Source organism: Camellia sinensis, chromosome 1 (assembly GCF_055761805.1).
Source record: "Camellia sinensis isolate YWXY chromosome 1, ASM5576180v1, whole genome shotgun sequence".
In the NCBI taxonomy this organism is placed as follows: domain Eukaryota; kingdom Viridiplantae; phylum Streptophyta; class Magnoliopsida; order Ericales; family Theaceae; genus Camellia; species Camellia sinensis.
In genome coordinates this window covers 97069229-97083390 of record NC_138961.1, presented here as the reverse complement: position 1 = coordinate 97083390, position 14162 = coordinate 97069229, and the positions used below count along the sequence as shown (strand labels likewise).

The 14162-nt window shown below is 35.4% G+C and overlaps 1 protein-coding gene and 1 long non-coding RNA gene across 2 annotated transcripts; one reads left to right on the top strand and one right to left on the bottom strand.

Annotated features, from left to right (window-relative positions):
- Positions 1-814: 814 nt before the first annotated feature.
- Positions 815-2747, bottom strand: LOC114268302 (UDP-glycosyltransferase 71K2-like). Its single transcript, XM_082881167.1, has 2 exons — positions 2519-2747; positions 815-2133 (listed from the first exon to the last, which is right to left on the bottom strand). The coding sequence occupies exons 1-2, from the start codon at positions 2745-2747 to the stop codon at positions 923-925; spliced, it is 1440 nt and encodes a 479-aa protein (XP_082737293.1). The 3' UTR covers positions 815-922.
- On the top strand, positions 1993-2912 carry LOC145796146 (uncharacterized). Its single transcript, XR_014336819.1, has 2 exons — positions 1993-2133; positions 2519-2912. It is a non-coding gene; the product is annotated as an uncharacterized LOC145796146 (long non-coding RNA).
- The last annotated feature ends 11250 nt before the right edge of the window (positions 2913-14162 follow it).

Sequence of the window (14162 nt, the reverse complement as noted above, 5' to 3'; positions counted from 1 at the left end):
ACCTCGACCTCAGAAAAATTATTAGTTGATGTTTGATCACAATATTAATAATAAAGTATTAATAATTCTATTAAATTAGTGTAGTATGTATTATTCAATTAGATTAATATTTATTGGATTAATAATTTCATTCCTACCCTATTACTAATAATCTTATAAATTTGTTGGATTAATTATCCATTGCATTAATAATCCTAAAATAAAATATTAAAACAAATATAGGATAATTGAGCTCACAGATTAATAATCTCAATTTCATACTCTAATCCACCCAATCAAACATGCCCTTAGAGTATTACATCATTATATTACACACCAATCACAATTTATGATGTTCTTTATATTTTTCAATAATTCAATATAAATTTATAATTTTACTCTTTTTATCAATCACAAAACTATTCACTTTTTAGAATTTACTTTTCAAAAAATTAATATTTTTTTGTTTTTCATATTTTTTTTATTTTCATTGAATTTTTTTAATTTTTAAACACACCTAAAATAAATATATTTAAAAAATATAATATTTGTAAAAAATAATTCAAAAACATTAACTTAATATTAAAAATATAAAAAAATATATAAAGATTCAAGACATTTTTCATATTTTTGTGTGTTTATTAAATTTTTAAAATATTTTTTTCCTAAATATCTTACTACCTAGATATATCTAAATAAGATACATAAAAAAAAAAATAAAAAAAATTATTTAAAATTTTAAAAATATTTACTAAAAATAAAAATTTTAATTTCTAAAAATCTAAATTTAAAAGATTGAAATTAAACCCACTAATTAAGACACCAAACCCCGATATGCAAGACCGGCCGATAACTTCTCTACCACAAACATTGTGAAATTAACTACCTTTACTTTATCGTGAAATTGACAAATGCTCTGCCGTGTAAATTGTAGTAATGGCAATCAAACATCGACTAACATATCCTCCATCAGCCTTCCGATCATGTTGAATGAAGATCCACCCTCCACCAACGCCTTCTTGCTCTTCTCTCCAATCTCTTTCACCTTCTCTCTCACATCACCGTCACTTACCATCACACACCTCACCGCTCTTTCTATCTCATCGGCCATCACAAGGTCACCACCGCGGCGATAGTCCAACCTCATCTCCACCGCCACTCCCAACTCCCTCACCATCGTGAACGCGTTGAGCTGTTGTTCAGCGGACAATGGCCACGTCACCAAAGGCACACCGTTCCACAAGCTCTCCATGATCGAGTTCCATCCGCAGTGCGATACGAACCCTCCGATCGCTTTGTGGGCCAGTATCTCCGCCTGTGGGGACCACCCACACACCAGCCCCTTCCCTCTGGTCCGTTCGATGAACCCATCTGGCAACATCTCCTCCTCCGGATTCTCAGCTTTTCCTTGTGGTGTTGTTGGTGGTGGTAGACAAATGGACCACAAGAACCCATGCCCGCTGCGCTCCAGCGCTTGAGCTATCTCTCTGAGTTGGGGTGCACAGAATGTCCCCATGCTCCCGAAGCACAGGAACACCACCGACGATGGATCTTGATCATCAAGCCATTTCATTATGTTGTTGTTCTTACTGTGGGACCCTGGGGAACCTAGCTTGTTCTGGGCCTCACCCTTTGCATCAATCACCGGTCCTACGGTGTAGATTGGAGGGGTTTGATCATCGCAAAATGAGCTAATAGCATGGGATTCCAACTCCAGTAATGTATTTACTATAATGCCCTTGGTGTCCCTAAACCTTTTTGCAAGCTTGAGATAAGCAGCGTAACCACCGTCCTTGTTGAACACTGCGGAGGGCAAAACTCGTGGAGGAACTGGGTTGATAAAACCCGGAATCAAAAACTCAGGATCCGATTCGCTGAACTCGGTGCTGACCCGGTCGTGGCGAGTTGGGATGTATAGCATGAGGCCAAGAAACGCAGCACCGGAGGTCAAGAATAGATAAGAAGGAAGACCGAGTTCGTTGCCAACGTCAATCATGGAAATGCAAAAGAAGTCGAGGACTAACCCAACGAGTCGGGGCGAGTTAGGGTGAGAGTGAGTCGACCCGATGAGGTTACCGAGGACGTGTTTGATGTGGGGTTTGAAACTTTCTATGTAAAGAGTGATATAGTTTTTAGGGGATTTGGCGAGTTCAGGTGGATCCCCTCCTTGAGCCCCTTCCTTCATTCCCTCCTTGCAGGGGCCTTCGGGTCCACTTTGAGACCCAGTTTTGATAATCCAAACCGTTCATATTTTTAGATTTATTCAGTATATTATACCTGTAAAAAATCAAGTTGATCGGATATCAGAAAGTATGCGTTCAGAAATTTGGGACTACAAACTATTTTTTAATAAACAGTTTTCCGAACACATACTTTATGATATTCGATCAACTTGATTTTTTACAGGTATGATATACTGAATAAATCTAAAAATATGAACGGTTCGGATTATCAAAACTGTGCCTCAAAGTGGACCCGAAGGCCCCTGCAAGGAGAGAATGAAGGAGGGGGCTCAAGGGGAGGATCCCAATTCGTTCAGGTGAGTTGGGTGGATGGAGTTGAGGGAGGTCAATGAGTTGGATGAGTGGGTGGGAGGCGGAGAGTGAGTTGGTGTCGGAGTCAATGTTTGGGAGGGTGGAGGGTTTGATGAGAAGGATGGTGATGAAGAATCGATCATCTCGATCGATAAGGCGCTTCGCGAACTCTACAATTGAGACAAGGTGACCGATCCCTGGAGATGGGATGAACACAAGCTCTGCTTTCATCATCTCAGATTTAGATCTATTTTGATTTTGTGGTTCCCTTCCTTCCTTTCCTCAATTCTCTTTGGAAAATTCTATTTCCACACATCTCTTCAATCCATATACTTAATAAAAAAAATTTATATTACATTTTTATTCTAAAATAAAAATACCAAAATATTCTCATCTTTTTAATCTAAACCCTAATTCTCAAATTAAAACACAATTGTGCCATCCGTGGTCATTAGCCTCCACCTTCGATGAACTTTTCCCACCGCCACTGTCACATGTTGGGTTTTGCAAGATTTTGTACTCCATTGATTATTTTGTTTTTTGTTTTGATGAATACTAGCTAGAATGTGAATGATTAATGAATTTTGGGTCTACTACATAATTTCTTGGAAAGTCAAGAATCTGGTTTAGATGTTTTGAGTTGTGAGTAAGTGAGGGATAAATATAATGGACAGTTTTGGAAATGGTGCAAGAGGACGCAATTCTAAAACAATATGTGATCCTCTTGAAGGAATTGAAATTCATTGAATTTGGCAAACTTGATCACAAATTTAGAGACTCAGACATGCGTCCAAGTTGACCAACAATATCACAAGTATTTACCCCCCTCTCTCTTTCCATCTGATGCACACACTCACAAAACACCAATTTATGTTTGGAAAATTAAAAAAACTGTAAATAGAGAATGTTATTGGATGGTAATGGCGACTAGTGATGGTAAAGGGATGAGAATGGCAATGATGGCGTAATTTTCCAGCGTTGGTTGGCCAGCGGTGAATGAAAAATGATGAGCTAGGGTTAGGATTAGGGTTTGAAGAAGGAAGGAGATGAGGGCATTTTTGTGTATTGAGTAAAAGATGAGATTTTAAATTCATTAAGTGTGTGCCTTGAGAAATGATGTGCACAGAAAATATTTGGTATGTGGAAATAGAATTTCCCATGCTCTTTGGCTCATGATCCACACATCCATATAAATTATGGTAAATTACAAATACATCCTTAAACTTTGCTTAAAATAGAGATTATTTTATGCTTTGAAAAATTACAAATATCTCCTTATTAGAATTTTTTATTTAACATAATTAACTAAAAAAAATGAAATTCATAATTACTCTCCTATACAATAATAAAATTACCTAAATTATTAATTAAAACATATTTTTAACATCATTAAAAATTATTACTTGACTTGATGATTTATTAATAAAATAAACGATTTGTTATGAAATTAGAAATCTTAGTTGGTAGAATGTAATTTTCAAAACCACAGAGCGATTCGTATTTTAATAAAATTTCAGGAGATATATTTGTAATTTACCTTATAAATTATTGTTATATGAATAAAAAATAGTAATATAAAATTGTTTTGTTTTTTTATAAGTAATTTATAATTCTTATATCTAGTGGTTGTTGGATTTTACTCGCTGATGTTATATAAAATCATCTTCAATTGTTTAAATTTAAATTTGATAAAAAAAATATCTGTTTCAATAATTTCATCTAATAGGTATTAAATTTAATATGTCACTTTTCTCTCATCAAACTAAGAATCAATGTACATTTCATTAAATCATTGTTCATAACCGTTTGATTTTTACTATCGGATGAACCCTGGATATACCTCCAGATGTCCCTCGAATGACCACCTCAAGACAAAAATTTATAAAAAAATTATACTAACCAATCGTCCCCCCGGTTGTCCGCCCAGATGACTATCTCAAGCCAAAAATTTGTAAAAAATTTACACTGGCTGGTCAACCGGTTGGACATCCGCTCCATCATCCGCCCGATCAACCGGTGATCAGATGAAACTTTAAAAAACTTCGTTGAAACACTTGATATCAAATGAAACTTTTACTCAAATTTGGTTAAAAATTTGATGCACCGTTGTAGATGCTCTAAAATAATTAATTTTTTCTAAAATTTCTTATTGTTTTTCTGTTAAAAATTTTAAAATTACACGATCCTCTCTCTTATAAAAAGGATGCATATTCCTCTCATTCAGATTGAAAGGTGTTCGAGTTTGTGAGACTCATTATAAGTTCTGTTTTTATAATTCGAATCGTTTATTTGTCAGACACTTATTGTATATCAGTCACACACACTCACACACAAAAATTAGACCGTTCAATAAATGTAACTTATTCAATTTATCACATTTATCATAAAAAAAAATACTAATAATTAAATTGAATTTAAAAATATAATTATCAAATCAACTTAATTTTTTATATGAATAGTATACACAAAATGCTTGATAAACACTGGTGGAGTTATATAATGACAACACTCAACGTTGAAATTTTCTTAAACTAAATTTAAAATTTACCCAAAAATGTTTGAGATTTTACAAATTAAACCTAGTGAAATTATATAAACAAAAAGCAAAAATGTTATTCCTATTTCATTTTATTATAAATACACTTTAAAATTTATATTTACTGTTAATAATTACAGACATATATATATATGATTCTTAATGCAGGTTAAAATACGAATTTGGATAAAATTTATTAAGAATAGTAGTAAAAATAACAACTATAATTGTCATAAGCATTAGTTATATGAATCACACTTACAATTGTGAAAAGATTTTTTTTGTTTCGATATAATTTATAAAGAACCTAATAAGTGATGATTTTTTAATTTATTATTTGGCTCATGTATTGAAAAATATGTATTTGATAGAATAGATAAATGGGTAATTCTATGGTACACATCTTAAAGAGTGTTTACCATACGTAGATGGTGTACATAGATTATGATATTTATGGGTTTGATTTTCACAAATGTCATAACTTAATCCTATGAGAATCATAACTATAAAAAAATAAAAAAATAAAAAAATATGGAATCAAAAACGCCTTAAACTTAGTCGAAAAAGGTCGTTCAGGGGTCAAAAAAAGTAAAATACACTACAAGAATTTACACTTTTGGCGACGAAATTTGGCAACTAAAAGTATTTTAGTCGCCAAATGTATCACATTTGCCAACTAAAAAATTTATTAGTTAGCGTTGGTTTAGGATTTAGCTACTAAAATTTTTTAGTCAACAAATATTAGTTTTTGATGACTAAATTTAGTTTTAGTCGGCAAAAAGTTCACTTTTGGCGACTGAAAATTGTATTAGTCGCCTTAAGTCTATATTTTAGGCTACTAATTTTTTTTTAGTCGTCATATATTATGTTTTGCCAACAAAACAAATTTTAGTCGCCAAATAATAAGCATATTCTTATGGTAACTATTTGGCCACCAAAAAAATTAGTCGGCATTTATTAACTTTTACCAACCAAAATTATATTTAGTCGCCAAAAATACTTTGGGCGACTAAAAAGTTAGTCGCCGTTAATTTATCTTCGGCTACAAAATAGAATAATGGGTATATATATTGCATTTGCCGACAAAACATTGATTTAGTCGCTAAAAATGGTAAAAGTTTAGGGAGGGAAACAATTTTTGGCTGCTCGCGTTTCCTCTGTTAGACAAAAGCGATATTCAAACTCTCTCACACCCAGACTGTCTCACCACCAAACCTCACACGAAATCATTTCATCGCAGCCCACTGTACGGAGGACGTCGACACGGCCACTGCCACCATCGAAAATCACCACCGCCACAGACACAGATCGCAGGTGCTCTCTCTCACTCTCTTCAGCTCGCTCTATAGCTCTCCATCTGTGTGTGTGTATGTGTGTGTGTCTCTCTCTCTCTCTCTCTCGTTCACAGTCTCTCTCTCTCTCTCTCCCCCCCATCCTCTGTTTCTCTCTTTTCTGATTGTAGATTTAGGGTTTAATTTCGTGTTGATTTAGATTGTTTCGCAGTTTCCTCCTTTTCTGAAACCCAGATATGTTGATTTAGGGTTTTACTCGGTTAATTAGCTGCACATTTTATGGATTCCTCATAAGCTTGCATTTTGAAACAAGAATTTTTTTTTTGCAGAAATACTTGTTTCCTGGATGACTACATTGTTAGCAATACTTGTGCTGATTGGAATACAAAATAGAGCATGTTAATCTTTATACAACAGTGCAACTATATCACAAACAATGTTTTCACAAACATTTTATTTCTTAGATTGCCTACTCATGAGTGTATTGTTTGATTTACTTTTTTGTTTGATTCTTTTGTATTTTTACTTGTGAAATACTCTTTTTTTGGAACCCTTTTTAGATTGTTAATCATTTCTTTTGTTGAATTTCAACTTGGATTGAACCTCAGAGATAATTTCTTCATCTCAGTTATGCGATTGTTGGTGAAAACAAAGTTGTTGTACCCTACAATTTACATATTAAAAAAAAAAAAAAAAAAGACCCAAGAAACTGAGGGACCCAAATTTGGTCATTCGTTTCAATAGGCCTCCGAATTTTATCTTCTATGTATTAGTGTGTGTTAGTAAATTTGTATACATAAATTAATTCTCATATTTGTTTAAAGATTTGATGACGAGGGTTTAGAATTGTACAATTTGAATCACTATAGCTTGTCCAAATAAATTCAAGTTATGTTTAGATTGAAGGATTTCAAATGAACGGATTTAATGTTGAATTATATATATATATATATATAAACACTCTTGCCCAAATATATGAGTTTTTTATTCTTAATTTCATTGTTTTCTCAGACAGAGGAAAGGATAGTCAAGGTGAACTTGTTGGTTACTTTGAACTTGTTATAAAGGTATACGAGCTCTAAAATGTTCCACTAGTTTATTTACTACTTCTGATTTAGTTTTATCTAGTTCTCATTCCTTTTAGATTGCTTTTGTGTCTTTGAATCTTGATATTAATTAGATGTGTCCACAAGAAAGGATGTCCTACCATTTTCGAGAAATGCGTGAAGGTGATTACCTAACTGTGAAGGGACCCAAGGTAAATTTTCTTCCTCGTTTTGGCATAATGGTAATTGGAATATGGATTATTATGGTAATGTGAAACAAAAATGAGAACTTGATATTGCACTTGTTATAAATGTGTGTTGTCTGATAGCTTTTGGAAAACGTAGTATGCTTTTGGAAAACTTAGTTGCTGGAACCATCATATGACTTGTTATTGTTTTTTTAAGTGTTGAAATAGTGTAGAGGCAATGTGTCTTATTATTGGAATTGATACCTAAAGGGACCAATGTCACTTAATGCTGAAATTATGGATTAAGAACCCAAGAAACTCATAAATTAGTGGCAGGTAGATAATAGTTAAGTAGCGTAATTTATTAATAATAAAAAAGAACATGGCATAGTCAAGCTTTGTTATGTAATTTGCCCATAAGTTAGGCAATGACATTTTTTGAATTTGAAGGGCTTTAATTGACAAATTTACAATATCATGCTGGTTTTGCAAGCATATTTTGTAACTAATATGGAGCCAATCAAGTTTTGGGAGTTTTTCTCACTTGTTCTTAAAGGTCTTGCTCTTGTCTTTTCTAGGTAGCAGCACTTGAACAAGTTTTGGGAGTTTGAGACTACTTTTTTTCTTTAAAAAGTTGTATTGACATCTATATATTTTCTATATCATTTGATTTGGCTCCCATTGATTAATGGATATGACTAGCATTTACATGCGCTGCTTTGGTACTTTCCCTTGTTCATTTTCAGGATCTTTCAAATATGTCTTCGTCCAATATGCCTTCAAGTTCCCCATTATTAAGTGTAAAATTTTAAAAATTTTAAACTTTTCTAGTTGAAATAGTGGCCTGCTAAATATAGATGTTAACCATCACACTATATTTGCAAAAGGAATCACGAGACAAAATCAATCTTTGTTAACATCATCAAGAGGGCTTCTTTAGTACCATTTTCATGGGGATAGGTAGAATTTGGGAAACTGATTAGTTGCAACATTAAATTATTTTTCCATTAGAGCAACTTTTCTATTTTCATTCTCATAGAGTTTGTATAATGATATTTTTCTATCCAGGCAAAGAGGAGTTGTGTCAAGTTGGATATTTATAGAAAGTTCTCAAATGCATTAGTACGAACAGCGATTGCTTCAGTTACTTGGATAGGATATGAGGTATGTTTCTAATGAGTAGACTCTATTTCTAATTTTGATAGGCAATAACATTGGTCTAATTTTGTTTATTAAAATTCATTTTCATTTTCATAAATAGACACAAGCAGAAATCCCAACTACTTGGAGAAGATTACTTGAGTGCTTAATTATTATGTTATGATTAAGGTGTTCCTTAGTGCCTCATGAATAATAAAATTAGTTTGACATGGGCAGTGGATATATTTGCAGTAACTATTTAAGCATCTTCTTTCCAATTTTTCCGAACTCAATTAATAAGCACTCTTTTGCTCATCTTGCTGTCCATCTGTTACTCTAGGTGGTGGTTCACGTTTTTTATTTGAAGTTTATGTTCATCTTTGTGTCACTAGACTCCTTCTTAATCTTTTTCAAAACTCAACTATATATGGTCTAACATAAATCTTCATAAGTTGTTGTACAAGTTGTGCTAGTAATTCCGACCGGTAGGTTGGGAGAGCCGAACCACCGTGTATCTCTCACGGATAGCTTTCCCTTGACAAATAGGACTTAGGACAACTGACGAATGTAATTCGGACTCCTAAGTTGGGAGTTAGAGCCAAAAACGTTTTACACTTAGGGTTGGTTTGGGACGCTCTAAAAAAGTGTACTTTTTGACTTATTGGCTTATATGGGTTGGGTTTGAGTTGATGTGTTAGAGAGGTGATGTGATTTAAATAAGATGATGTGACTTAAATAGGATAACGACTTTTTGACTTTTTGTATTATTTAGTTTATGCCAAACCAACCCTTAGTCGAAAAAGGGCATTCTGGGGGTGAAAATTTAAAACAGCTCGCGAACCACCATGTGGTTGTCACAGATAGCTTTCCCATGACAATTAGGACCCGTGACAACAGACGTAATGTAATTCGAACCTGTAGGTTGGGAGTTAGAGCCAAAAATGCCTTAAACTTAGTCGAAAAATGGCGTTTCAAGGTCGAAAATTCAAAACAACTCCCGAACCACAATATGGCTGTCACAAACAGCTTCCCTATGACAAATAGGACTTGTGACAATAGACGGAATATAATTCGAACCCGTAGTGTGACGACCCCACCACGTTAATGATTAGTACTTAATTAATTAAGGAGATTTGAAATTTAATTGCCAATTATTCTAATTTAATTTGGGATTTACGAAAATTATCAAGATTGATTTATATATAGTTCTATTGAGGATTAATTTTGGAATTAGGAATTGAAAGCCTAAATGGCTCAAGAAAGTACGAATGATGAATTGAATTATTTAAATTTTGAGTATCGGACCATATGGGAGTTTAATTAAATATTCGATTCAAATTTATAAAATTGAGATTTGATTAATTGGGTCCGAATCGGAGTTAATTAAGTTATACGAATTAGGAATTAAGATTTTTGTGAATTAAATTTATTTATGAGGTGTTCAATTGAATATGTAATTTATTGACAAAGATTTTGAAGTTTAAGCTGAAATTGAAGGCCTTAATGATTTAAGAAACCAAAATTGATGATGGAAACAAATTTAATTTAATATTTGAAGTCTTTTGGAAGTTTGACTAAAAATCTGATTCGGATTGGTAAAATTAAATATAATTAATTGGGCCTTAATGGAAGTTAAATTAGACTAATTAAATCATGTTGGAATTGTAATTAGTTATAATTAATTAACTTATGTGCTAATTATGATTAATCAAGACTAAGTGATACTTAATTAAACTAATGTGTGATTAGTGTACTAAACTAATTCTAGCATACCACCACATGGGTTCATATGACAAGGACAAATGCCCCACTAATGAATAAAAAAGAAAAAGAAAAGAGATGATGAATGAAGTCATAAGGGTGGCCTTCAATCTGTTGGAAGCAGAATTAGAAAAAAAGAAAGGAAGAGGCAGCACGGTTAAAAGAAGGAGAGACCGGGAGGAAAAAAAATGAGGGGAAGAAGAAAGCCTTGTAGGGTACCAAGATTCAAGCTTAAAATTGTGAAAAAAATCATCCTAAGGTAAGAAATCTCATCTTCTTTCTTCTATTGTTTAAATAATGTAGATAGAAATTGATTTAAGATGAGTTTTGAGATGATTAAAGATGAATGTTGAAGGGGTTTTGGGTTAAAATGGGTTTCAAGAAAATTTCATGGAAAGTGTGTTTAATTCGATTAGTCCCCAAATTCTTTGTAGACAAATGTTTTTCTAGGTTAGAATATTCTATAGACGGATTGATTCTTAAATTTGAAATTGAAGATCAAATTAAGAATTAGTTTTGATAATGTAGTTTTGTCGGATGAGGAATGGGTCGGACAAGGTCCGGATGCTCCACAGGATGATTGAACCTCGTTTTCCTAGTTGTACCTGCACCAAGTCCGTCGAGAAGGACCCCGGAGGTAGGGTTCCTTCTTGAGGACCCTCCGATGTTTAAGTTAGAGCAGTCTCTAGTAGAAAAATTGAAGCTTTTAGCTTAGAGAGGAAGTAGAAAGTCGTTAGAGAGAGAGTGATTACTTGTATATATTGATTCCATACCTTTCTGGCCTCTTCGCTTACCGTGCCCTGTTGTAGACGTTCCCGAACGCCCCGAGAGGAACGAGCTCCCGTTCCGTTCATTTGGGGTCACTACAGCTCGGGACTCTCAAATTGTCACGGTTCTAAGTATGAACCAAAGAGTCCAAATCCGGCAAATCGTTTTGAGAAACAAATTTTTGAAAAGAAGTGCCAAACATGGACTGCTTTTCCAGATACAGAGTCACCACCTAAATGTTTTTTTAATGGGAAATTTAGGAAACCCTGACTCGGTGCCAAAGGCCACGTGTCCGTCATCACCAAAGTTGCCTCGGCTCGGGAACTTGGGTACGATTGGGGAAGGTCATTTCGTGAGCACCCCCGCTCGCCCGATCAAAGATCGGCCTCTACTAACCATGATATCTATTTTTGAAAACTTTGTGTGTCCTTATTCCGGTTATTAGCCTAGGTTACTATGTGATGCACACAGCATATAAGTATAGACTAGGTCGCCCGAATTGAAACAAAACATTTCATGTTTGTTTTTGAAAGATGGTTTGCTACTCGCAAGTAGGCTTAAAATACAGATTTTGCCACCCTCGGGTGGGCTTAGAAAAGATGGTTTTGCCACTATCTAGTGGGCTTAAAACTCACAGTCAATGATTTGTTCCAATTTAAACAACCCAACCTTCACCCACAGGCATTCAGGCAGTTATATCACACAAGCAAATAGCCTCATGGTAAGCATGCTATCATGGCATTCACTCACACGCATGCAAGGATGCTAAAGCATAAAGCTAACCGGGTACTCCAAGCCAAAAAAGAGACTACATTAGAAATCATGCATGACCCTAAGTATACAGAAATGCCTAATGCAACACATGCAAAAATGCAAACTATAGCAGGCTCGGCTACATATGAAATGCTACAACTATCATGTATTCAATTTGGAATTGAAAGTACAATGCAGTTAGTATGATGCGCCGAGCCCGGTGCATGCAATACAGATGAATGAATGCAAACATGCTATCATACTGTATGTTAATTGAAATATGCCCTGATCTAACCATCATAAGCGGATAAATAAAAGGGAGAAAGACGTGGGGTTGGAAGACATACAACACACACACGCACACTTATTACAGTTATGCCCTCGCGCAGAGGGTCCGAATAAATAATACAGTCCCAAATGAAAGAATAGTACAGTCCAAATATTACAGTCCAAAAAATATACAAATTCCTACTTAATTAACAAATTAACTAAGAAAGCTGTAAAACTGGCGTGCAAGCCAAGGACTGCCTCGCTTCTGATGAATGATGTATGTTAGGCTACTTTGCGCGGAAATCCACCGGGATGCCCCAATTAGCCTCTGTTTAGCAGTTATTCTTGGAAAGCGTGCCAGACTCCGAAAAGTTGCTGATTCTTTATTTTGCTGCAACAGAGAGCAAGAAAGGGGCATGGCAATGTATTTTCACAGATATATGCATGCCTCGATCCTCGTGCCACCAATCACGCATATCGAGGTATGATGGCCGAGGAGTCGAAATGTGTAACTCAATATAGAATGAATGCACGTATAAACACAACAAGAACCTAACTCCATCATGGGTAATCCGGAGTGTCGGTGACTGGGAATTGAGACACGTTCCGTCACTCGGAGTACGAAACGCATCTCGTTTCCCGTGCCCGGGCTAACTCCTATCCCGAACACGATGCAATATGCATGATATGCATGAATACAACTAAGATACAGCCTAGCATGCACAATGCTATGAAAATGAGATGTCTCGAAATGCGTGCACACGGGCACGCAAACCGAGAAAATACATAAATGCGATCTAAGATACAACCTAGTATGCACAATGCTATGAAAATGAGATGCCTCAAAATGCGTGCACACAGGCACGCAAACCGAGAAAATGACATACGCAATACAAATGACATGGAAATATGATATGGGCTTACACTAACATGAGAGAGCCTCAGCCACACTCACATAAGAGGCCGATAGATGAAAATGAAGTGCCTCGAAATGCATGCACACGGGCACGCAAACCGAGGCAATGGCATACGCAATGCAATGGCATAGAAATGACATATAGAATGCAACATGGACTTATACTAACATGAGAGAGCCTCAGCCACACTCACATAAGAGGCCGATGGATGAAAATGAAGTGCCTCGAAATGCGTGCACGCGGGCACGCAAACCGAGGCAATGGCATACGCAATGCAATGGCATGGAAATGACATATAGAATGCAACATGGACTTATACTAACATGAGAGAGCCTCAGCCACACTCACATAAGAGGCCGATGGATGAAAATGAAGTGCCTCGAAATGCGTGTACGCGGGCACGCAAACTGAGGCAATGGCATACGCAATGCAATGGCATGGAAATGACATATAGAATGCAACATGGACTTATACTAACATGAGAGAGCCTCAGCCACACTCAAATAAGAGGCCGATGGATGAAAATAAAGTGTCTCGAAATGCGTGCACGCGAGCACGCAAACCAAGGCAATGGCATACGCAATGCAATGGCATGGAAAATGATATACAAGCATGCTAATGGATTTTCAGCAATGAAATGTGGGGGAAAACAGCCCCGAAATGAGGCGAAAACACACCCGATGCATGGAATCTCTCCCGAAATGCAAATTAGGCGCATAGAATGAACTACAGCTATACAAAGCATGCATAATTGGTACACGAGATGAAAAGACAGAAGCAAGGCAGCCTCAAAATAAGCATTTTTACAGTACAAATCATGGCCAAACAGCAAGCAAAGATAGGGCAACAATGGCATGCAAAAATGGCCCTAAACATGAGATTATGAAGCAACTCACAGCTGCTAACTCCAAATAGGTTAGGGCCCTTCAACAACATTGAAGAGGGGCCAAAAATAAGCCACTTTACAGAACTGTAAAA

Coding starts and splice junctions, on each gene's coding strand:
- LOC114268302 (XM_082881167.1), bottom strand. CDS start 2,747: ATGATGAAAGCAGAGCTTGTGTTCATCCCATCTCCAGGGATCGGTCAC. Junction 2,134..2,518: donor ACTCCATCCACCCAACTCAC/CTGAACGAATTG, acceptor GAGGGGATCCAC/CTGAACTCGCCAAATCCCCT.